Consider the following 24,290-nt stretch of genomic DNA (forward strand, 5'->3'; position numbering starts at 1 on the left):
TTGCCAATGGATTGTGGATGCTTGGGGTAACGTGTCTGCTGGCACGGTGGTTCGAGCTTTCGGAAAAGCCGGCATAATTTCCGAGGAGCCGCACAGCACAGAAAGTGACTGACCATGAGGAAAGTGAACCTGCCACGTTGGTTTAGCGCAGCTGTTCAATTCTGAGACAGAGGATGAGGACTTTGATGGGTTTGATTACTGACTGTTACCAGTAATATGCTTGTTTTTTACAATGCCGACGCCTATTGAGTCATGATTACAAAATGTTCTTACTTTGTAATTTATAAATAAAGCACTACCAAACTCAGTTTTGCTCCCGATCATTTTTTATAAATATCCACACTTGTATGCCTGTGTGTTGTTGTGAGGCGGACGTACGTATGGCAGTAGAGGATATGTACCAATTTATAAAACTTGCGTCCTTTCATCCGGTGCGCCCAATGTGTATGTTAAATACAAAAATGGCACACATAAATGAGACTGCGCCTGATCACACGGTGTGCCCTTTGGTCGGGAAAATGCGGTAGCTATATTTTACGTTTTAAGACTCGCGCTGAATATTCAGGAAGTCTTGTTTTCGAGTTGATGACAATACCTGACGTGACGTCATGTCTTTAACGCCCCTGACCGAGAAAGCGACACACAGTGCATTTTGGGTACTTTATTTGGTCTGAACACGTCGTGTTGATCCGTGTTGATGCCGAAATTAGAAGGTAAACATAAATAACGCGATGGTGAATCGTTGTGTGTTGCACCAAGACTACTATTTGATACTAGTTGACACAAATTCCCAGCAGACAAATCAGCCCATTTCCAACAGAGCTTGGGTGCCATCTTGTGCATTTTCTGGGACGCTACATTCGAGTCCTGACGGCTTGAATTGATACGGGAGGACTTCTTTAATCAATTGCAAACATTTATGCTTTCCTCTTCAGAACTATTTGAATCATATTCATAACTGGATGAGGAAGAAGAAAGCATCTTCTCCGAAGCTGATGCCAATGTTTTTATTCTACAGCAAGGCAAGACGTCCTGGCGTGACGTCACAAACAAGGGGGCGGGACCTTCTGAAACTCGGCATCACCGAGATCATTTTGAAGTAGTTTTGGGACACTTTAACTCATTTTAATTGGTGTTTTGTATTTGACTAAAAATATCAACGTGCGTGTTTTGGGTATTTTAGATGCTATAAAACGTTTTTCTGGTGTCAGTTAGGAAACAAAAAAATGGTGTCGGTTGTCCTTTAAACATCCAATGTTACTTATTTTCTACTCATTTGTATTTGTCTAGTTTAGTCTAAGTTGTTACTCTATATATACAGTGGGGCCTTGGCTTACGAACTTAATTGGTTCCCAGACAGAATGTGTAAGGCGAAAAGTGTGTACCCCAAAAATGAATTTCCCATAGGAAACCATTAAAATGAGAATTCTTGTGCTAGCAAGTCCAAGACACTGGCGAGGTGTCGTAATCATTTTGGGACTATTAAGCTATTATAGGCAATACATCAAAGATTTCTCTTGTATCGCTAGTCCCTTGTATGCTTTGCTTAAAGCCCCTCTGAATGTTGAGACTCAGCAGCATCAAAGACAAAAATGGAAAGTGAGACATAACAGTGTGTCTTCCAACACACGTATTGAGTGGAGTGATGAGCATCAGTCAGTGTTAGAGCAGCTAATAGACTGTTTAGTTCAACCACCAGTTTTAGGTTTTCCTGACTTCGCGCATCCTTTCATTTTGCATACAGATGCCTCTAACCGGGGTTTAGGTGCTGTGTTGTACCAAAGACAAAATGGCAAACTTCGCGTGATAGCCTATGGCTCTCGGACATTAACTGCAGCTGAGAAGAATTATAACTTACACTCGGGCAAGTTGGAATTTTTGGCGCTTAAGTGGGCGATCACAGACAAGTTTCGTGATTATTTGTACTATGCACCATTCTTCACTGTGTATAGTGACAATAATCCACTCACTTATGTACTGTCGACTGCTAAGTTAAATGCAACTGGGTGCAGGTGGGTCGCAGAACTTTCTGATTTTAATTTTACTGTTAAATATCGTCCCGGTAAGGAAAATGTTGATGCAGACAGTTTATCTAGGATGCCCCTTGATATGGTAACATATATGGAAGGATGTACAAAAGAAATGTCATATGATGCTGTGAGTGCTGCCGTACAAGCGGTTGACCAAAAGAACGAGTCTAGTACAGCTTGGTCTATGGGAATCTCAGCTACGTGTGCCGAGGTGTCACTAAACACACCGATAGCCCCATTGACTGTTGGACAGATCAAGCTAGATCAAGAGACTGACCCCATTATAGGACATATTATTAGATACAAACTGGCGGAGACGAAACCGCTAGGTACTGAACTAAGAAAGCATTGTCCTCAAGTTGTTTGTCTTGTGAGAGAATGGGACAAGCTACACTTTAATGACAGAGGTGTTTTGTACAGAAAAACGGCAAACAGAACCCAACTACTGCTTCCTGAAAAACACAAGGTGACAGTGTTAAAAGAGCTGCATGATGAAATGGGCCACCATGGTGTAGAAAGGACTCTTTCCCTTGTAAGGGATCGTTTTTACTGGCCCTTTATGCAAAAAGAAATAGAGGACTATGTACTGAGAGAGTGTGTGTGCCTAAAACACAAAAAGCCCAACCGTGAGACCAGAGCCCCTCTCACTAATATTGTGACTACTCAGCCTTTTGAACTTGTCTCCGTTGACTTTTTGCATCTTGACAAATGTAAGGGTGGTTATGAATACGTGCTTGTGCTAGTAGACCATTTTACACGTTTCGCTCAAGTTTATGCTACAACGTCCAAATCTGGCAAAACAGCGGCAAACAAAATCTTTAATGACTATGCTTTAAAGTTTGGGTTCCCCCTTCGAATTCACCATGATCAGGGTGGTGAATTTGAAAATCAACTTTTTGCTCAACTGAAGGAATATTGTGGGGTTGCGGGTTCAAGGACAACCCCCTACCATCCACAGGGAAATGGACAGGTTGAACGATTTAATCGAACACTGATCCAGATGTTAAAGACACTGACAGAGAAACAAAAGAGTAACTGGAAAGACTCACTAAACAAACTCGTTTATGCTTACAACTGTACCAAAAGTGAGGTGACAGGGTTCTCACCTTTTTACTTACTTTATGGACGTTCACCACGTTTGCCAGTTGATATGTTGTTTAGTTTGAATCCAGACTCTAACCAGGGTGAAACCAACCAGAAGGACTATGTGAAGAAGTGGAAACAGGGCATGGAGGAAGCGTATGCGATCACGCAAGAAAATAACAACAAAGCTGCTGCCAGGAGTAAGAGACTATATGACAGTAAACTAAAGTATTCTACCCTGTTGCCCGGTGATCGTGTTCTGGTTCGAAACTTAACCCCACGTGGAGGTTCAGGCAAACTGAGAAACCACTGGGAGGATGTTGTTCATACAGTGGTTCGTCAAGTCAGCCAAGACATTCCAGTTTATGAGCTGAAACCTGAGAGGGGGAAGGGCAGATCTAGGATACTCCACCGCAATCTCTTGCTGCCATGTGATCATTTGCCATTAGAGACTTCACTACAGTCCCAGTCCAAGGAAAAGTCCACTCGGCAACGACCGAACAAGATGCCGGAAATGGATCCGGAAGAGGATGATGAGGAGGATGAGTATTATCCAGTGTTGCATCGCCAGAGCACCCGACCAGACTCACCAGAACCGCGGGACGTGAGCTTTGTGGAGACAACCCACCATGATGACAATCAACTGGGGAATGAACTGCCGGGGACGGAGCCGGGAGCTGCGGAAGTTGACCAATCTCAGGAGGGCAACATTGGTCCGGAAAATGATCCACCTGTGACAGTGTGTCCCCCTTTTCCCCAGCCACCCCCCAGTAATCCTGATATTGGGGGAAATCAACGGCCACGACGAGAACACAGGAGACCCAAGGTATTCACGTATGATCGCCTTGGTTCGCCATCTTGCTACAATGTAGGGACAGTACCATATCATGGTGAACAGACAATGCCTTGGATGTATGGCGCACACCCCTATTATGCCACGAAATACTACAGAAATGGTTAATCGACACTTCGGTTTAATAGAACAGTGAGATGGAAACAAGAAGACCCCGATGAGCCCTGTATAAGTAAAACGGAATGTATGAAAAGAGTTCCAGTCTGTGAATTGTTGATTGTTATAATGTAAACAGAATGTATGAAAAGAGTTCCAGTCTGTAAACTGTTCATTATTATAGTTCATATTTGGATGCAGTTCATAATACCGTGCGTCATTGTTTTGGGCACGTCGTCCAGCGTATTTATGTATTTACTAGTACATATGTTGGGGACAACATCTATTTTGAGGGGGAGTATGTGACAGGTTGTAAATTATCGTATTTCCTATTTTGGTTACATTCGCGTAGTTCTATTGGTTTACAAATGATATATATCGAAAATGTTTATTTAAACATGGAACGCCTGCTTCGGTTCGTGTTTCGTGTCGGACCGATTTAGATCGTTGGACCGGAAATTGTTGTGCGCGTACGTTTGCATTAGATCGGGGCATTCGAAGTAAACCACTGTTGAGTCAAGACGTATCACATTGCTTGTCTTGTGTTTTTTTTTCTGGATCCCACAACACCGTATCTCCCTTACTATAGTGGAGAGCGCAACACTAGCAAGTCCAAGACACTGGCGAGGTGTCGTAATCATGTCACTGGTGAGGTGACAGCGACTCGTTGAAATGTCCCAGTATCGGTGATCAGGGGACAACAGCAGCTGTTGGAGGTCGGGAGCGGCGACCCCGCCCCAGCTGTCAACTCGCACGTGACAAGTTCGGTGTCATTAGTCACGTGAAAGCATCGAGTAAATAAAGCCTTTGTGTAGCAATGGTGGACTTAGCATATCGGTACCGGGCTCTTTATTCTTAGAATGGTAGTAGAAAGTTACTCTCTGTCATGGTTTGCAAGGTGGTGATGGCGGGTGCAGATCCCAAAAAGCAGGCAGGAGGGAGCAGGAGGTTGTGTTTGACAAATCGTGCCGGGAGTCCTTTTAAGTGTCACTGATTGTAACGACCAGCACCTGCGAGGCAGCAGGCAGGCTGACAGCGCTACCCGGTGGTCGCCAATCCGCACGTGGCAGTCCGCCAAGGCTCGGGACGACCAGCACCTGTGCAAGTGCAGGAGGGGCCGACAGCGCCACCCGTTGGTCGCCAACCAGATCATGACAGTACCCCTCCTTCAAGGGACTGCTTCCAGAAGTCCCAACAGTCTCCCAAAAGGTCCACTCACCAGGGAATAATGGTGGAGACGGCAACCGCTGCCTCTCCAGCATACGATGGGCGGCGGCCCGATGGGAACGGGACTCGACCTGACGTGGACGTGGGCGCGGCACGGATCGTCATGGGCGTGAGTGCGATCCCTCTCGCACGTTCACACGACGACACATGACAGTCCGCCAAGGCTCGGGACGACCAGCACCTGTGCAGGTGCAGGCGGGGCCAACAGCGACACCCGTTGGTCGCCAACCAGATCATGACACTCTCAGGGAAGTGACACACAGCGTGGGAAATGTGTCAGGCTGAGATTCACATGAAAGCCGCAGTGTGCACCTGTGACGCCACCTCGTTCGTGTTTCTCAATGATCTTCTTCTCCTCGACTGTAATTTTGTTTTGTGTCTTTTTCGGCTGAACACGAGCCTGTGGTGGTGTCTTTTTCTGTCCCATATTAGCAAAAGTATCATTGAAGACGATCGACGTGTGCCCTCGGTGCGTGTGGGGGGTGTGTGTCGCAAAAAGTAGTGCTTAATCCAAGGTTTAATTTTCATAAATTTAACGTTCGTAAACCGAAAAGTTCATAAGGCAAGGTGTTCGTAAACTGAGGCCCTACTGTATTTATATATGTGTAGTTTACCTCATAACCTTACATATTTGGAGTGTGAACTGTTGCAAACTGACCATTGACCATTCGGTGTCTGGTATGCATTGTACATTGTGTATGCATTGTATGCTGTGCATGTGCTTGTTTTATCTTGGCAGACTTTTACTCTTGGGTTTTCTTTGATACTTTGTATTTTTCTGTTCAGATGATTTTGATGTTTTAGATTCTGCCACTGATGAGCTAGAAACTGGAGAGATTCAGAAAGTCCCATCTCCTTGTTCATGACGTCACGTCACGTTATTCCTTCACAAACTGCCTTGCTCCAGAATCAAAACAATGGCTTCAGAGAGTTCAGATTTGGAGAAGATGCTTTCTTGTTACTCATCCAGTTATGAATATGATTAAAATAGTTCTGAAGAGTGTTTGCGATCGATTAAAGAAGTCCTTCCGTATCAATTCGAGCCGTAAGCGATGAAGCTGGTGAAAGACACGACATATGAAGCATATATGAAGCTCCGTGAATAAGCAATATAGCATCAACATGGGTGATATGTGGCATATAAGGACATGCATAACAAATTGGATTGGATTGGATTGGATTGGATTGGATTGGATATGCCTTTATTAGTCTCACAGTGGAGAAATTTACATTTCACAGCAGCAAAGTGATGAAAGGAATGAAAGTAGAAAAACGAAATACATGAGCTAATTATAAGAAATTATAAGATACAATATGTCAACATCAATGCAGATTGTTTAATGGTTATGCATGCAAAACGTTTAAACTGTCAAGATGAAGAGTTACGAACTTACGTATAAATGACAACTGTTATCCATTGCTAACTCCGGTTAGCTCCTCGTTCCAGCAACTGAATGCTTGCTCCACTATATGGTGATTGCTCTCTTTCACCACGAGAAGCAACTTTCTACCCATTGTCATCCAAGCGGGGATTTGCACAATCCGGGGAGCTCCTCGGCTGCCGCTATACTCCTCTGGTCCATTGGAAATGACTGATGTCCGCTGGGAATTTGTGTAAACAAACACAACAAACTTTATCCGTGTTACCGCAATTGGCTATCACACAACGATTCACCATCACGTTATTTATGTAGTTTTCCTTCTGATTTCACGATCATCTCTGTGTTTTCAGATGAAAAAAAGTCCCCAAAATATATTGTGTGTCGCGCTCTCGGTCAGGGGAATGTTATGTCACTTCCGGCATCAACATCAACACGAAAACAAGACTTCATGCATATTCAGCGAGAGTTTTAAAACTTAAAATATAGCTATATGCAGTGGAATCTTTGTAAAATGTGGTCAACAGAAGTCATTTGAAGTGATTTTACAAATTATGGACGCAACTTGTCCCGAGGTGTCGTTTGTCCTTTAAGAAATGAGAACTTCAGTGATCTGCAATTGTCATCAAAGTCTGCAATTAATTTATATTATTATTATTATTTTTATTTTTTTTTCTGTGAGACTAATAAAGGCAAATCCAATTCCATAATAAAGGGAACATTCCTCCGACATAACATTGGCAACGAAAATGGACTTCCACGCAGCACCCCTCCCCTCGTTCCTTGCGCTCCCCGGTGAGCCACCAGTCCCGTGGTCCCGTTGGTATGACTCGTTTACGACGTATCTGACGGCGACCGGACTAAACGAGGCAAGCGACGCACGGCAAACGGCTATGCTAATATACAGCTTAGGTAGTGAGGGACAGCACATTTTTCGCTCTCTTGGACCCGCGCAGACATACGGGGAATATGTCACTTCATTGGACCGACATTTCACCCCACCTCAGCGCGTGATTGTCCGCCGGATTGCCTTTTGTCAAAGACGGCAACGCACGGGCGAGCCAGTGCACCACTACGTGGCCGATTTCAGGTGTTTAGGGGCCCTCTGTAAATTCGGCCGCTTGGAGGAGGAAATGATTAGGGATCAACTAGCGGAGCACACAATTGATCCCAAGCTGCGGGAGAAACTACTATTGTCGCCTGATGACTTCCCACTATCGAAGGCTGTGGAGATGGCGTTCCAATTGGAGAACGCAGCACAACTAACGGCTCGGCTTGTGAACCCACCCACACCTTCACACTCTCCCGCATTGGCACAGATTGTTGCTCCAACCTCGCCACTCCCAGAAGCCACCTCCACCTACGACCACACCTCTACATACGACGGTGCCGAGATAAATGTGGCCAGACGTCAAGGGGCCAACACGCGCACGCCTTGTGCCAACTGTGGGTCTGCCTCACACGCCACACGCTCGCCCGCTTGCACCGGACAACGATGCCAACGCTGTGGTAAGATGAACCACTTCTCCGCCTCTACGTCGACAAACATATAATCCCGCTCCCCGGGCGGGTCGAGCCGGACCACCATCCACTCCCTGGGCTCCTGCGCCAAGCCATTTAGGTGGTGCACAGTAGAGCTGGACGGAGTGAGCTTGCCACTCCTGCTTGATACTGCAGCCTCCAAGTCGCTGTTAAACGTGTCTACCGTGCAGCGCCTATTTCCTCGGCTTCCGATCAAGGCCAACGCCGAAGACTTGTTTGGCTACGCCCATACCAGGATTGGCACGGTGGACACTGCCACCTTCACGGTGCGCTATGGCTCAAGGACTCTCCCTGCTTTCACTTTCCAAGTGTCCCGTCACGGCGCCAACCTCTTGGGCTTCGACTTGTTTTGCGCACTAGGGTTTTCCATCACTGATAATGTGTCGGCGCCACGATTCTGACAGTAACTATGTCCTGGCAGCATCGTTGGCCATCGCTCTTTATGGTGTTGGGCTGTATAACTGCCTTCGACCATCAACCACTTCTTGACCCTACCGTGGCCCCCGTGATCCAGCCCTTCGCCGTTTGCCCCTCGCGCTGCGTGATGACATTGCAGCCGAGTTACAGAAACTACTTGACGCTGGGATCATCGAGCGGATTGACGCATCCCCTTGGATTTCAAACCTGGTGGCGGCGAAAAAAAAGACGGGCGGTTTGCGCCCCTGCGTCGACCTCAGAAGGGTTAACAAGGCAGTGATCCCCAACAAATACCCACTGCCCACAGCAGAGGAGTTTGCTGCCAAGTTCCATTGATCAACTGTGTTCACAAAGCTGGACCTGCGCAAAGGCTACCTCCAGGTTCCCCTGCACGCAGACAGTCGCAACCTTACAGCCTTTGTAACACACATGGGGGTTTTCCGTTACACACGGATGCCTTTTGGCCTCAGCTCTGCCTCCAGCTGCTTTCAAAAGATCATGGCCACAATCTTCGCAGGCATCCCAGGTGTGGTCGTGTACCTGGATGACATCGTAGTGCATGGTGCATCGGGTGACCAGCATAACGGCCGCCTCGCCAAGGTGGTGGATGTGCTGGCTCGCCACAACCTCACCCTAAATGGGGAGAAGTGCATCTTTTCGGCATCGGCTATTGAGTTTGTGGGTTTTCGCCTGACCGCCGATGGCCTCAGTCCAATACACTCAAACGTAGAGCAATATCCAGCAGACATTTAAACAGCTTCTTCCCCCAAGCCATTAACTCTTTGAACTCTTTGAACTCTTTCAACAGTAGCCAAAATGGAACTGTATAGTGCCACTTAGCAGTTTTTTTGACGACGATACTAGTGCAGCGTGTTCAACCGGAAACAAATTCCTTGTGTGTTCTACATATTGGCAATAAGATGATTCTGATTCTGATTCTGAATACTGCACCTGCCAGAACCCTCATGCCCCGCAGAATTGTCCTCTTTTCTGGGCATGACAGCCTTCTACTTGTGTTTCCTCCTGAACTACTCCGACACGACCACGCCACTTCGGGCCCTACTAAAGCAGAACACCCTTTGGTCATGGACACCAGCATGCTCTGCAGCTGTTCGCCGACTCAAGACACAGCTCACCTCCCCACCAGTACTTGCCCATTTTGACCTAGACAGCCCAACATTCGTAACTTGTGACGCATCCAACACTTCGGCTGGGGCTGTGCTGTCCCAGCTCCATCACGAGACGGAGCGCCCGATAGCCTTCGCGTCGAGGTCGCTCACTTCAACTGAGCAAAAGTACTCGGTCGGGGAAAGGGAGGCCCTAGCCTGTGTGTGGGCATGTGAGAGGTGGCACATGTACCTGTTTGGCCGTCACTTTACTCTCCGCACTGACCATAAGGCTCTCACAGCCTTGTTGGCAACAACCGGGCCAGGGCATAAGCCGCTGCAGTTGTATAGGTGGACTGAGAGATTGTAGGCTTACAATTTCTCCACCCAGTTCACACCAGGAAGAGACAATGTGGTGGCGGATTTACTTTCCTGTGCCACCCCGAGCCCTACACCGGACACTCAACAGGATTCCTTTGAACGCGGTTTGATCCTAATGCTCTACACGCCCCTCCAATCGACTGTGTCACTGCAAGAACTGCAGGCAGCATCCATGGAAGACCCAACACTGACAAAGCTCCGGACTTTCATTCGAGAGGGCTGGCCCACGAAGGTCTCTGAGGAATTTGCACCCTTCCACCGGGTCAAGGGTGAGCTCTCATGTTGGAACGATGTCTGCGTGGCTCGGGGGCTTTGTACTGTGGTTCCCCTCACCTTGAGGCCCCGCATCCTGATCATGGTTCATGAGGGACATCTGGATATTGTGAGGGTCAAGCAACGCTGTAGGGGCCTAGTCTGGTGGCCAGGTATAGACAGAGATGTGGAAACTATGGTCAAGGACTGTTCAGCATGCCTCGCAAGCGGCAAGACTGGCCAACCCCCCGCTTGCCCGTTGCAGCCCGTTGCATGGCCGACCCGCCCATGGAATCAAATCCAGGTCGACATTTGCGGTAAGCTCCATGCCATGCCTCAACACCAGCGATTCCTCCTGGTAGCATACGACCTCCACTCGAAGTGGTCTGAGGTCTTGCCGGCCGGGTCAGTCACAACCAAAGTCGTCACAGACTTCCTATATTCTCTTTTCGCATGATGGGGTGTGCCTGACACTATCACGACAGGTAATGGGCCTCAGTTCATCTCAGCAGACTTCACAGCCTTCACCGAGGCGAGGGGAATAAAGCATGTCAGGACAGCCTTTTATCACCCCCAGGCCAACGGGGGTGTAGAAAGGTTCTACCGAACCCTGAAAAATGGACTCAGAGCACACCTGGCAGACGGCCTTCCATTCTCATCCGCACTACAGAACACTCTGTTGCACTACAGAGCAACACCTCATGCCACAACGGGCGCCTCCCCAGCTTTCCTAATGCTGGGACGTGAACTGCAGCTTCCCCTCGACCGCCTCCGTCCTCCTGCTAGAGCCACACCCATGTCGGAGTCTTCTTCAGCCAGCAGAGTGGCCAACGAGCAGCAGCGCATGAAGTGACAATTTGACGAGAAGCACCAGGTGAAGCAACCAACACTTACTGTGTCGGACTGGGTCCGCATTCGCTGCCCCAACCGCTCCCACAACAAATTGGACTCATTCTGGACAGCACCACTCCAGATTACCACCCAACTTGGACCGGCCACCTTCCGTCTGGCTGACAGGTCGCGTTGGCATGCCAGCCGCCGAAGGAGAGTGGCATCACCGACCCCTGACGCAGATCCGGACCTCTCAAACAACGACGTTGACCCTCCTGTCACATGGAACCAGTGGAACGCCTTGAAGATCATAGTGAACCAGCCCTGCCGGTGGGACCAGAGCCTCGGCCAGCTCGCGTCCGCCTTCGCCCACGGTATTTAGATGACTACATCACAGACTTCTAATGTTCTGACCCCAACCAGTGCTTAGCCTATTGCGTGGCAGAATAACCCACAAGGCTAAGCGGGGAAACCGGCCGTCTACCCGGTTTCCCTAGTTAGAAGAGTTTTTCTGGTTCCTTCAGGAAGGGGTGTAAATGTAGTTAATGCCACACTGCCACATGACGTCGCGGCAGTGTCGTAAAACAGGGTTGTTGACGGCAACAGGTTAAGATGATGTTAGTTGAAATAAATACCTTGCACAGACAAGTCGTCTCCTCTCGTTCCTCCGACATAACAGAGAAAGACGGGGTTTTGTGTTTTGTTTGGAGGGAGTGTTCTGCCTGTCAGAAGGTGCAGTGGTAAATTCAATGCTTGAGATCCCCTGAAATATATATATATATATATATATATATATATATATATATATATATATATATATATATATATATATATATATATATATATATATATATATATATATATATATATATATATATATATATATATATATATATATATATATATATATATATATATATATATATATATATATTTTTTTTTTTTTTTTTTTTGTGTTAGAGGAAATGAAAGGATTGAGCTTGTCACGTTTTGCAAGGTGGTGATGGCGGGTGCGGATCCCAAAAAGCAGGCAGGAGGGAGCAGGAGGTTGTTTGACAAATTGTATTAAAATAAAGTCAGCATTAACAAAATGTAAAACATCAAAATCATCTGAATGGAAAAAATACAAAGTAGCAAAAGAAGACCAAAAGTAAAAGTCCGCCAAGGTTAAACAAAAACATACACAATGCATGTAGCAAACAAGCAGAAAACAATGAACCGACACCGGATGGTCGTGCCGGGTGTCCTTTTAAGTGTCAGTGATTAAAACGACCAGTAACTGCGAGGCTGCAGGCAGGGCTGACGTCGCTACCCGTTGGTCGCCAATCTGATCGGGACGACCAGCACCTGTGCAGGTGCAGGCGGGGCCGACAGCGCCCCCCGTTGGTCGCCAACCAGATCATGACAGAGCTTTGTTAGACACCAGTTTTATGGATTGTATTTGTAAAATGTCCATTAACGAGAGCTGCTTGAAGCAGTTGCATTCCTTGCATTCATACTCAAGTATACTATTTTGTCCTTAAAACAGAGCATTTGGAAGAATCTGATGAATGTGAAGATTTTCCAGAATTCTTGTGTGGAGATAAAAAAAGCTTTATTTTAATTGTTTTAAATATACTGTATTTAATGTAAACGTGTGAAATTTACACACTGATTGGAAATATGTATTCATTCATTTTGGTCTTTGATTTGATCTGCTTTTTTAGGCCTCATCCTATTTCTGTCCTTCACCTACAATTGCTAAATGACATTTTCCTTCCTTCCTTCCTTCTTTCCACCCTCCCTTGCAGTGCCTTTCCGTGAGGCTCCAGCATACTCCAAACGACGCCAGGGTCCATCTTCTGGCAACAACAGTGGAAACAGCCAGACCAACACATCCTTGTCTGCTCCAAGGGTCCTGCTGCGTTCCAACAGTGACAATAACCTAACGGCCAGTCAGTACCATCAGCAGCACGGTTCACCCAGCCACTGGGAACCCCATCTTGAGCAACACTCAAACAGGGCCCCCCAGCAGAGTCATTCGCAGCCTGGCTCTGCAGTTTTATATCGCAGCCTGTCACCTCAGCTGCTTCAGCAGATGCCCAGTGGCAGCCACAATGGCAATGTGGTGGTTCGAACCATGGGAAGGGGGTCAAGGAGCCGGTCGCCTTCACTCAGCCGCCTGGGGGAGGAGGCTCGGCGGGCTGTCTCCTCACAGCGCCAACCCAGGTGATTGCTATTTCTGCCTTGCTTCATTTCTTCCTCTCAGCTGACTGAAGTCCCTTCAGTATGCTGCTGTTTGCTCCTCTTTGCCAGTATGTTAGCGAACAGGGGAATGGGCAGTTTTTCATTTTCCTGAGGTGGATTCCAAAATAGTCATCAAAACTGTGAATGTCCTGTCAGTTGAATGTGTTATTATGGACATTAATTTAAATAAATTTTAACTGGATAATTTTTTTATCGTGAGATTAATGCAGCATAAAATCACATTGGACACGTCTGTGTAAGATCTCAGTCGTACAGGAGTGGTCTATCGATGAGAAGGTTTCTTCAGCCGTCATCTGTACTTTTTGAAGGTGTTTCGCCTCCTATTCAAGAGGCTTCGTCAGCGAACTAAAGTCTGACTGGTCGTATCGGACCGATTTATATATCCCTAATGTCCAGCCATGGCGGCGCCGGACACAGCTATGATAGGTCCCTACTCTAAGGTTGGGGGGAGCAGAGGACCACTCCCTGTGGCCCCACTGATTGTTCCTACATTCCTGACTAACGACTGGCTTATTTGCCCCACTCCCACCGGTATCACCTAATCAGCATTACGAATGTTGGCTAACGTGTTGCCTAAGCAGGCTATTGTATGAACGATCCAAATGGAACCTCACCCCACCAGACCGGTTTAATGAAGGATTTTGTTGTTTTATAAGAATCGCTTCTTTTACCCCCCTTTCAAACCATCTATGTTCTTTCGCTAAGATTTTAACCTCATTGTCGTCAAATGAGTGGTTGCTAGCTTTTAGGTGCAAATGTACTGCCGATTGAGGCCCACTAGTAATATCCCTGCGATGTTCATAGTCTTTTTTGGAGAATTTGTTGAGTCTCCCCAATGTACTGCTCTTTACAATTTTCATTCTTACAATGTATTGAATAAACTACATTACTTTGTTTTTCATTTAGCAGCCTATCTTTTGGATGCACTATTTTTTGTGTTTATCGGTTTGAAATAAGTACGAATTTTGTGTTGCCAAAGGACTCTTTGTAATTTTTCTGAAACTCCTGCAATGTAAGGTACTGCTACTCCTCTCCTTTTTGTATATTGAGAATTTTTGGTTTCATTCCCTATTCTTTCTTTCTGACATTTGTTGAATGACCACTGAGGGTACCCACAGTTAGTGAGTGCTCCTCTGATATGTTTTGTATCCTTTTCTCTACCTTCAATGCTTGTTGGTATTAGTTTAGCCCAGACCTGGGCAAATTACGGCCCGCGGGCCACATCCGGCCCTTTGTACGTCCCTGTCCGGCCCGCGTGAGGCCAATCATAAACGCCATAAATTAAACAAAAAAATGATTTCACTTTTATTTTGAAAAGCGTTAGGTCATTACGTATGCACGACGTAGACTCTACGTCTTACGTGTATATACGCGAGAGTCTTACGTGTATACACGGAAGTGAGTAAAGGCGATTCTGTTCGCCAGGTTACCCTCAAGGCTCAATATGTCAGCACACCCCAAGAAAAGAAAAGTTGATAACGAATGCCGTATTTTCAACAAGACATGGACTGCCAAATATTTCTTTACAGAAATTAAAGGTAAAGCAGTGTGCTTAGTCTGTGGTACACAGGTTGCTGTGTTTAAAGAATATAATTTGAATCGCCACTACACGACCAAGCATGAAGATAAATACAGAAATCTGTCTGGTGAAGAGCGTGCAAGGGTGTCTGATGCATTGCTTGCAAAACTACAAACCCAACAAGGATGTTTCACTAAACTTCACACTCCCAGAGATGCAGCCGTCAGGACAAGTTATGTCATTTCTCACAAAATCGCCAGAAAAAGTAGGGCATTTTCCGACGGAGAGTTTATTAAGGAGTGTTTATTGGACTCTGCTGCGCTGATGTGCCCAGAGAAAAAGGGCGCGTTTGAGAACGTTTCACTCTCCCGATGCACTGTAATGAGGCGGATTGAGGACATCGCGGGAAACTTAGAGCTTCAGCTGAAGAACAGAGCGGCCAACTTTGACTTTTTTTCTCTGGCTTTGGATGAGAGCTGCGATGTACGTGACACCGCCCAGCTGCTCATCTTCTTACGTGGGATAACCGCAGACTTTCAAATCACGGAGGAGTTGGCAGCCATGCAGTCAATAAAAGGGACAACCACTGGTAATGACTTGTTCAGAGAGGTAAATGCATGTATGGTCATGTTAGGACTGAAATGGGACAAGCTTGCAGGTGTGACAACAGATGGTTGTCCAAATCTAACTGGGAAAAATGTTGGACTTTTAAAGAGAATGCAGGATAAAGTGACAGAAATGAACCCTGATCAGAAATTGACATTTTTGCATTGTATCATACACCAGGAAGTGTTGTGTAAGAGAGTGTTAAAAATGAAACATGTCGTTGATGCTGTCACTAAAATAGTTAATTTCATCAGAGCGAGAGCTTTAAATCACAGACAGTTTGTTGCTTTGTTGGAGGAAAATGAGGCTGAACATGGTGACATAAGCTATCACTGCACTGTTAGGTGGCTCAGCCTTGGCAAGGTTCTGAAAAGTGTCTGGGACCTGAGAGACCAGATTCAGGAGTTCTGTATTCAGAAAGGTCATGACGTCCCAGAACTTTCAGATAACGACTGGTTGGCAGACCTCGGATTCGCTGTGGATGTGACTGCACTAATGAACGAACTAAATGTCAAAATGCAGAGCAAGGGCCTTTTTGTGCATGAGATGTACAGTGCAGTGAAGGCTTTCAGGAGAAAACTGCAGCTTCTCTCAAGCCAAGTGAAGGTTAACATTCTGACCCACTTGCCAACACTTAAGGAAGCCAAAAGATCAGGTGATCTCCTCCAAAAGTACTCAACCACGTTAGAAGAATTGCATGCAGAGTTTTCAAGGCGATTTCAAGATTTCAAAACTCTTGATAGTGAAATGCACATGGTTTCTTCTCCCTTCAACTGCAGTGTGGATGATGCACCAAGTGAAGTTCAGATGGAACTCATTGATCTGCAGTCTGACACACTTCTGGCAGATCACTTCAATTCAGTCTCACTGCTGGACTTTTACTCCGCCCTCAAAAAGGAGAATTTTCCACACCTGAGGAGGCATGCTCAGAGGATCCTAGTCCTCTTTGGATCTACCTATCGTTGTGAACAGACATTCTCAGTTATGAAGTTCAACAAATCCAAACACAGATCCTCTATGACTGATGACCACCTCTCAGCTGTCCTTCGGATAGCCACTTCAGACATTCCGCGAGATTTCAATGCCCTTGTTCAAGCCCAGAACAGACTGGATTATTCTCACTGAAGAGGGAACATGAGGTGGAAAACATTACAAGTTATTGTTTGTGGAGATTAACAAGTTAAAAATAAATTGCACTGATTTTCTTATTTAACCAATACACCACAATTTCACATAACCTAATATACATATTTACAGAGTGCTTTATTCTTCTGATTATCAGTACCAGCTATTCAAAATATTTAATTTGAGAATTTACAATGAAAGAAAGTGGGTGGCCCTCTGACACAATTCAGGTTTCTCATGCGGCCCCTGATAAAAATTAATTTGCCACCCCTGGTTTAGCCCTATGCTCGTATAATCACTTCAAATGACTTCTACTGAGCGTATTTTACAAAGATTCCACCGCATATAGCTATATTTTAAGTTTTAAGACTTGCGCTGAATATTCAGGAAGTCTTGTTTTTGAGTTGATGACGATGCCTGACGTGACGTCACGTCAGGAACGCCGCTGACCGAGAAAGCGACACACAATGCATTTTGGGTACTTTGTTTGGTCTGAAAACATCGTATTGATCCGTGTTAATGGCGAAATTACAAGGAAAACACATAAATAACGCGATGGTGAATTGTTGTGTGTTGCACCAAGACTACTATTTGATACTAGTTGACACAAATTCCCAGCAGACAAATTAGCCCATTTCCAACGGAGCTTGTGCGCTTGTGCATTTTCTGGGAGCTACATTGGAGTCCAGACACCTCAAAATGATACGGAAGGACTTCTTTAATCGATTGCAAACATGTATACTTTCCTCTTCAGAACTATTTAAATCATTCATAACTGGATGAGTAACAAGAAAGCATCTTCTCCGAATCTGAACTCTCTGAAGCCATTGTTTTGATTCTGGAGCAAGGCATTGTGTGGAGTATCCTGGCGTGACGTCAGGAACAAGGGGGCAGGACTTAATGAATCTCGCCATTTCCGAGTGGATTTTGTGGCAGTTTTGGGACACTTTAAGTCATTTTTATTGGTGTTTTGCATTTCACTAAAAATATCAGTTTTGGGTATTTTAGATGCTATAACACGTTTTTCTGATGTCAGTTAGGAAACAAAAAAAATGGTGTCGGTTGTCCTTTAATATATAACATAGTTAATGGTCACAAGATAGTATATAGCTATTTCAGCCATGACCAAATGTGTAAAATCAGTGAAACAATATCAGAATGTGTTGTTGGGCTCGTGGTAACATTTTTTTTGTAATTTGGGTGAACTAATGTTGAAAGTAATACATTTAATGAAGGAGAGGTGAGAAGAGAACTCCAACTGTGTCCTCACTGCACACCTGAGCTTGCTGACATGTATCATGACCTTTTGTACGAAACAATAAAGAGGGCATGAGATGCGATATCCGTTTGTGTAGGTCGCGCACCTCTACCTGATTTGTTTGTGTCTGTCCACAATCTGTGGCATGAGCGAGAGAATGTGATCAGCAGAGGATTAACGTGTGACGGGTGTTTATCTTGGAGCGTTGTAACTGTCAATCCCGATTAAGACACATGCTCACTGCCCTCTTTCTCTGCCTCCTCCTCCTCCTCCTCTTCCTTGGCAGATGGACTCATTTAGAAGCACTGTGCAGAACTGACACTACCCACTCTCTGTACAAAGTCATAAAAGGGAGTGAGGGACATTGTATATTATAGACGGTGTGAAAGTGCAGCACTAATATAAAGGATGGGGGAGTATAATTCTGGAGATGGTCGAATGAAAAAAAGAATGAAATGTTGACCACCTTGGTGAAGTGGAATGAAAGAATGGGCAGAGAAATGGAGGAGGATGGTTGTCTCACAAAATATCACCATATGACACGCTTCGCTGAAATCGTCGGGGGTGTCGACAAAGTGATTGACTATTGACAGAGGCTTCAAGTCTCCATGAACAGCTATTCAAAACCAGTCAGGTTTTACTTCAACTCTGCATTTTTTCTTTGTTGACTCCACTTTCTGGTGAAATGTATTCAGTCAAGACACCTTGGCTTTAATGCGAAAGGACAAGTTTGTAGATGATGCAGCTGAAATTTGCTTCCGTCAAAGGCCTCATTCATAGAGAAAATCTTCTAGCCTTTTACATACATTGGATTGGATGAGATGGACTTTTATTCGTCTCGCAGTGGAGAAATTTACATTTCACAGCAGCAAAGTTATGAAGGGAAGAGGAAAGGAAAGAAATAAGTAGAAAAACAAAATACAGGAGCTGCTGGAAAGTCAAAAAACAAAAAAACAAAATAAATAATATGACAACACGAAGACACAGTCATTCATTCTTCAGCACTAGCTGTACCCACTTTGTGACCTGAAGCAGTTCTAGATGAAAGAGGAGAGGATCAAAGCATGAAGTCCAAGATGGTGCCCGAGTAGGCCGCCGTCAGCAAGTGCTCTCACAAACCTTGCTTTTTTTTGTGTTGTTTTTGTATTTTTTCTTTCGTCACCTTGAGTTGTTGTGCGTCATGTGGAACAGATATGGTTTGTTTCTCAGCATTTTTGGCCACATCATAAATCAAGGAGGAGACTCTGATGAGCGGTTGCATCTTTTCGGCAGCACAAATATTCCAGTACTGTTTTTGAATTGGGAGGATTGTCGATGCCATTTTACTGTCATCGCTGGACAGCTCTGGGGCCATTGCGCTTTTTTCTTCACAGCCTTGCTTTGCTCAGCGGAAAAGTCGGTGCTGTTGGTCTGCGGCTGGATGGATGCATGGCTTGGAGGAGAAAGGAGCATCAGCGCAGAGCGCCGATGCGTATGTGGAACTGTCATGGCTTGGAATTGAAACGGATTTACATGGGAAAGGAGACCGTCTCTTTTCATCAATGTATGCTCCAGCTTTGTGTTCGCTTTTAAAATTTAGCTTGTAGCAGATGTGCACATTTCACTGTGATGTCCCCGATCCACTGGTGAAAAGGACACTTTGATCATCTCTTTTTTCATCTGGAATTGCAACAAATACGTCTTAAGAATGAATGACTGTGTCTGTCTTTTTTGTTGTGTCACTTTTTTTTTTTGTTGGATGCCTTTACAGCAGGTCCTACTACTTCTTACTTTCCTTTCTTCTTGCTTTCATCACTTTGATGCTGTGAAATGTATATTTTTCCACTGCGAGACTAATAAAGGCTAATCCAATCTAATCCATACTGTATGTTCAGAACCCAGTTTGAGTGGCGAGATCATCAACCGTAGCCCAGATAATTTACCTACGGTTTTCTGGTGATATCTTTCATGTCCAACCTTCGGAAATTCCGAGGATATGCTTTGTCTCACAGCTTGCCTGGGGACGCCTCCGGTTTTACCCTTATGGAACAACAGCAGTATAAAACTGAGAACAGAGCGATCTGAGCATCGCTACTTTTTCTGCTGACACCCAGATAAACTGAATGTCTGGATCATAGCTGAATATCCAGAATTTGAGCACTCGTCTCTCACTCCTCACAACACTGCTATCCTCGTTCATAGTCTTGTCACCTCCTGGATTGACTATTGCAATTCATTTCTCTTTGGTGTCCCTCAGAAACCTCTCCACAAACTTCAACTCGTCCAGAATTCTTCAGCCCGGATAATCACCAGATCCTCATCCTTTCACCACATCACCCCCGTCCTCCAAGAGCTCCACTGGTTCCCGGTCAAATATATTCCGTCTTGCTGCGACTGATCTTCATTCCTCTCCTTTCCAGGGCATATCTCCACATCTCTAGTTTCTCCGCCACCTGTTCCCCGTTCTCGCTACAGGTCACAATGTCATCCAGCAAAATATATTGACGTGATGGAATGACTGCTACAATGTGTCTTTTTTCGGTCAGGGGGCGGTCCTTTCGTGACGTCACGTACGGACTCATCACCAACTCAAAAACAAGACTTCCTGAATATTCAGATCGAGTCTTAAAACGTAAAATATGCGGTGGAATCTTATTAAAATACGCCCGGCAGAAGTCATTTGAAGCCATTTTACAAATTATGGACACAACTTGTCCGGAGACTTCGGTTGTCCTTTAAATGCACAATTCACACGCAAAGTTACATTAAAATCGAGCGCCACTGGCAGCCGTTAGAAAATAATGCATAAATTGGCCGCATCGTTGCATAACCCGCAGGGTTGAGATCTTGTGACAAAAGTCGCAACTTATAGTCCGTAATTTACAGTTGCACAGTTTGATTTGTTTGTTGCACAGTTTGATACTTGCTCATACTGCACTGCGTATCTTTTCAATCTTCTGACTTTTAATCATCTCCCTGTGTTAATTACAAATGAACAATGTTTTCAGCTGGTTGGAGAGACACTATTGTTTGAGACCATTCCCACACAGTTTGGAAGGATATCACACTGTTCAGAATTTTGAGGCATTGGAAAGTACCTCAATGAAACTGTGACATGAGATTTCCATGTCATTGCTGTCAAATTAATTTTAAAAAACAGCACTAAATGGGCGGTAATTAATTAGTCGCAATCACTGCGATAATTTGACGCCTGAATGAAATGTTTGGCTTTTGTGTTTGTATCACAACTCTGAACATTCAGTGCTGATCCACCCGCTTTGCTTATATTCACCCTTGGTCCCATCATACCCTCAGCTCTTCATCATCAATCTTTCACCCACAGTCTCTGTTGGTGTTTGCTAATTGCAGGGCAAACACACACAGACACAAACACACACACACACATACACACACATACACACACACACACACACACACACACACACACACTCTCTCTCATACACGCACACGCACACACGCGCACACACACACATACTCTCTCACACACACACACACACACACACACACATACGTGAGCTCACTTCACTCATACATGAAGCAATCACTCACACACATGCACTGTTGCAGTTGGCAGTCATCCCTGCAGTGTCATGGCAACAGGTTTCTGATAAAAGGTGGTGAGAAAGAATATGAGATGAATGTTAGGACAAACTCTGAATCAGTATTGTTCCCTTTAACAGTAATGTCAGAGTAGTAGTGTTATACTTAGAGTGGTATAATGCCTAGTTCATTCAATGAATTAATCACAACAGAGAAAGAAAATACTATTATTTCAAGGTCTAAAGAAGTTCATTGGCAAGAATGAAAAAGAGGTCTTATAACAGTCCACAAGACACAGACCTGCCCCAAAGGGCTAGTCAAAGCATGCAGTGATTGATGGAATCTAATCAACAGCCAAAAAGATTCAGTGAGTGTGTGAGTGTGAGTGTGTGTGTGTGTGTGTGTGTGTGTGTGTGTGTGTGTGTGTGTGTGTGTGTGTGTGTGTGTGTGTGTGTGTGTGCGTGCGTGTGTGTGTGTGTGTGTGTGTGTGTGTGTGTGTGTGTGTGTGTGTGTGTGTGTGTGCGTGTGTTTGCGTGTGTGTGTGTGTGTGTGTGTGTGTGTGTGTGTGTGTGTGTGTGTGTGTGTGTGGGTGGATGCAAATGGCTTGTGCATCTCACAGTTCATCAATTCGTCCTGCAAATTGAACAATTTCTCAACCACCATATCCCAGCTCTGTTCGCGAATTGTTGCGGTCCACATCATCTGCATAAAAGCATAATGAAAAAAGTGTAGTCATCATTTTTTTGCAACTCAATCTTGTCCTCTTCAAACTAATTTCTCCGCTCAGAAACTAATAAAGGTGAATCCGATCAAATTCAATTTGTATATTGTATATATGTCATCTTCATCATATGTATCATTTGTTCTTTGACTTCAGGGGGATGACAATTGTCAGGTCAAAACAAGTGTAATGATCATGTCACAATCATTATTTTATTAAATCCATTAAACTTCTCTTTGTGAAAAGTCCAATACCAACTGGTGAATCTCTTTTAAGTAATTAATCACCAGCGAATCTAGTTACATTTACCTTGCCAATTTCATCCAATTCAAGATACATGTTCCTGTTATTTAGCCTAATTTACTGACTATTTTATGTTAATTCTTCCCAATGTTCCTGTCATTTACGAGAGGTCAACACAGTGGAATGTGGTGGGGGCCTCTGGGTGTTAAACCCCTCTTCGAAGCCCTGTGCTGACAAAAACCCTTGATAAGAGGCATCGTAAATATCTCTGACTTCTTGCAAATGGCCTAATCAAGCCATTGTGATATCATGAGAGGCTAGCTCTCATCGGGACAGGACAAGAACTGCAATGGACAACAGGTTTGGATACAAACAAAAGGTTTTAATCAAGGGTTCCAGGGGGAATTCACAAGCAACAAAGGTTTGAATAGTGTCTCTTCCAATACTTATCAAAATAAAGTCTCTTCTGATACTTAAATCCAAATAAAGTCTCTTCTGAGGTAAAACTGAAGACGGAGTTCTTTTCCAAGAGTCTCTAGGCCTCACCCCTCTTGACGTCCTCCTCATGTAGCCTAGCCACCTTAGCTAGGTTCAAATCCAGTGTCCAGTCGTGTGGTCCCAACTGGCAATGAGTTCCACGCAGCAATCAACTTCTTCACAGAGCACAGCAATCGAGCTTGTCTTTCCCCAAGCTCCACACTCAGAGGCTCTCTGCCTTAAGAGCCTTGCTTGCCAATCAAGCCCTGATCAGCTGCAGGTGTGTGGTTTTAATTGCTGCCTTCCACCAGATGGGGCCAAGACTCTCTCTGGGTGGAGCCATCTTAGGGGGATGTAATTGCCCTCCAGGACACAGCCTCTCGTGACATCACACCATATACAAACAAAGTTTAGCTCAATCTAACAAAACTAATCCTATAATTTTATACATTCACTCTTTGACTCTCTTAGTGAAAACACTTTATCCAATCTAACAAAAATATGTCACTTTTGCATTCAAATTCACTCAAATTCAGCCTCTGTTTATTCATTTCTTTGTTGGCTTATTTATTTGTTCACTCAGTCTAATTTGCCTGCCTATTTAATTCAGTTTTTGTTTCAAGTTTGTTTCGTTCATCAAAAAGCTATGGGGAAAAAAACAGTATTATGTCATTCATGAGGCCGCCGAGCGGAGACGAAAGTCTCCTCGCTGCATGGTTGGACAGGTTTCCCGATGAGACAGGATAGTCGTCTGGGTGGCCCCCGCCCCCGTCGAATCCTCTTGTAATGACAAGGCAGCCTCTCGTCCTGTGAAAGAAGAGAGAACCGGGCGGCAGAATCACATTCTGCAGGAAGGAACAATGTTTTTGCACAATACGTTTGTGAATGTTCCTAGCTGATGGTTCCTAGCCATCAGCTAGGAACCGGGTCTTTCAACGCACCAATATATATATTTTTTTGATTGTTTGTCCTTGGTTCATTGCTTCTACGGTCGTTGATGGCAGAGGATGGTTAAATCATCAGGAAGCGAGGTGTTGAGGAGAAAGTTGGTTTAATCTTGAATAGAGCGGAGACATTGTGGGAGGTCAGCGAACGAGGACGGCAGAGAGAAGAGAGAGCGGCAAACTAGAAAGGGAGAGCATTTATACGGCGCACAATGTGTGACGCGATAGGATGTGACGTAATGTAAATGCGACATCATGTAAGGGAAGGCAGGATATGACGTATCAGGAAGTCCAAAATGTAAACAAAGATTACAGAGCGATGTTTAGAGATGTTTGTATGGCAAATTACCCCAACAATTTATAATTGAATTGTACGAAGTTTGGTATATAATAGAATTCAATAGAAAATGTTC

At 44.9% G+C, this 24,290-nt stretch overlaps 2 protein-coding genes across 2 annotated transcripts in view; both read left to right on the forward strand.

Moving 5' to 3' along the window:
* The window catches only part of LOC148900227 (SH3 and multiple ankyrin repeat domains protein 2-like), a 281,991-nt gene that overhangs the window by 91,441 nt on the left and 166,260 nt on the right, over nucleotides 1–24,290 (forward strand). The window contains exon 5 of the mRNA XM_088993047.1: nucleotides 12,988–13,405. Coding sequence (XP_088849173.1) covers nucleotides 12,988–13,405 — 418 coding nt within the window. The remainder of the gene's footprint in view (nucleotides 1–12,987; nucleotides 13,406–24,290) is intronic.
* Nucleotides 15,319–16,694, forward strand: LOC148900229 (general transcription factor II-I repeat domain-containing protein 2A-like). The gene has a single exon (XM_088992892.1). The coding sequence runs from the start codon at nucleotides 15,345–15,347 to the stop codon at nucleotides 16,692–16,694; it is 1,350 nt and encodes a 449-aa protein (XP_088849018.1). The 5' UTR covers nucleotides 15,319–15,344.

This window comes from Hippocampus bargibanti, linkage group LG03, assembly GCF_051943395.1.
Source record: "Hippocampus bargibanti isolate YZ-2025 linkage group LG03, ASM5194339v1, whole genome shotgun sequence".
NCBI lineage: Eukaryota > Metazoa > Chordata > Actinopteri > Syngnathiformes > Syngnathidae > Hippocampus > Hippocampus bargibanti.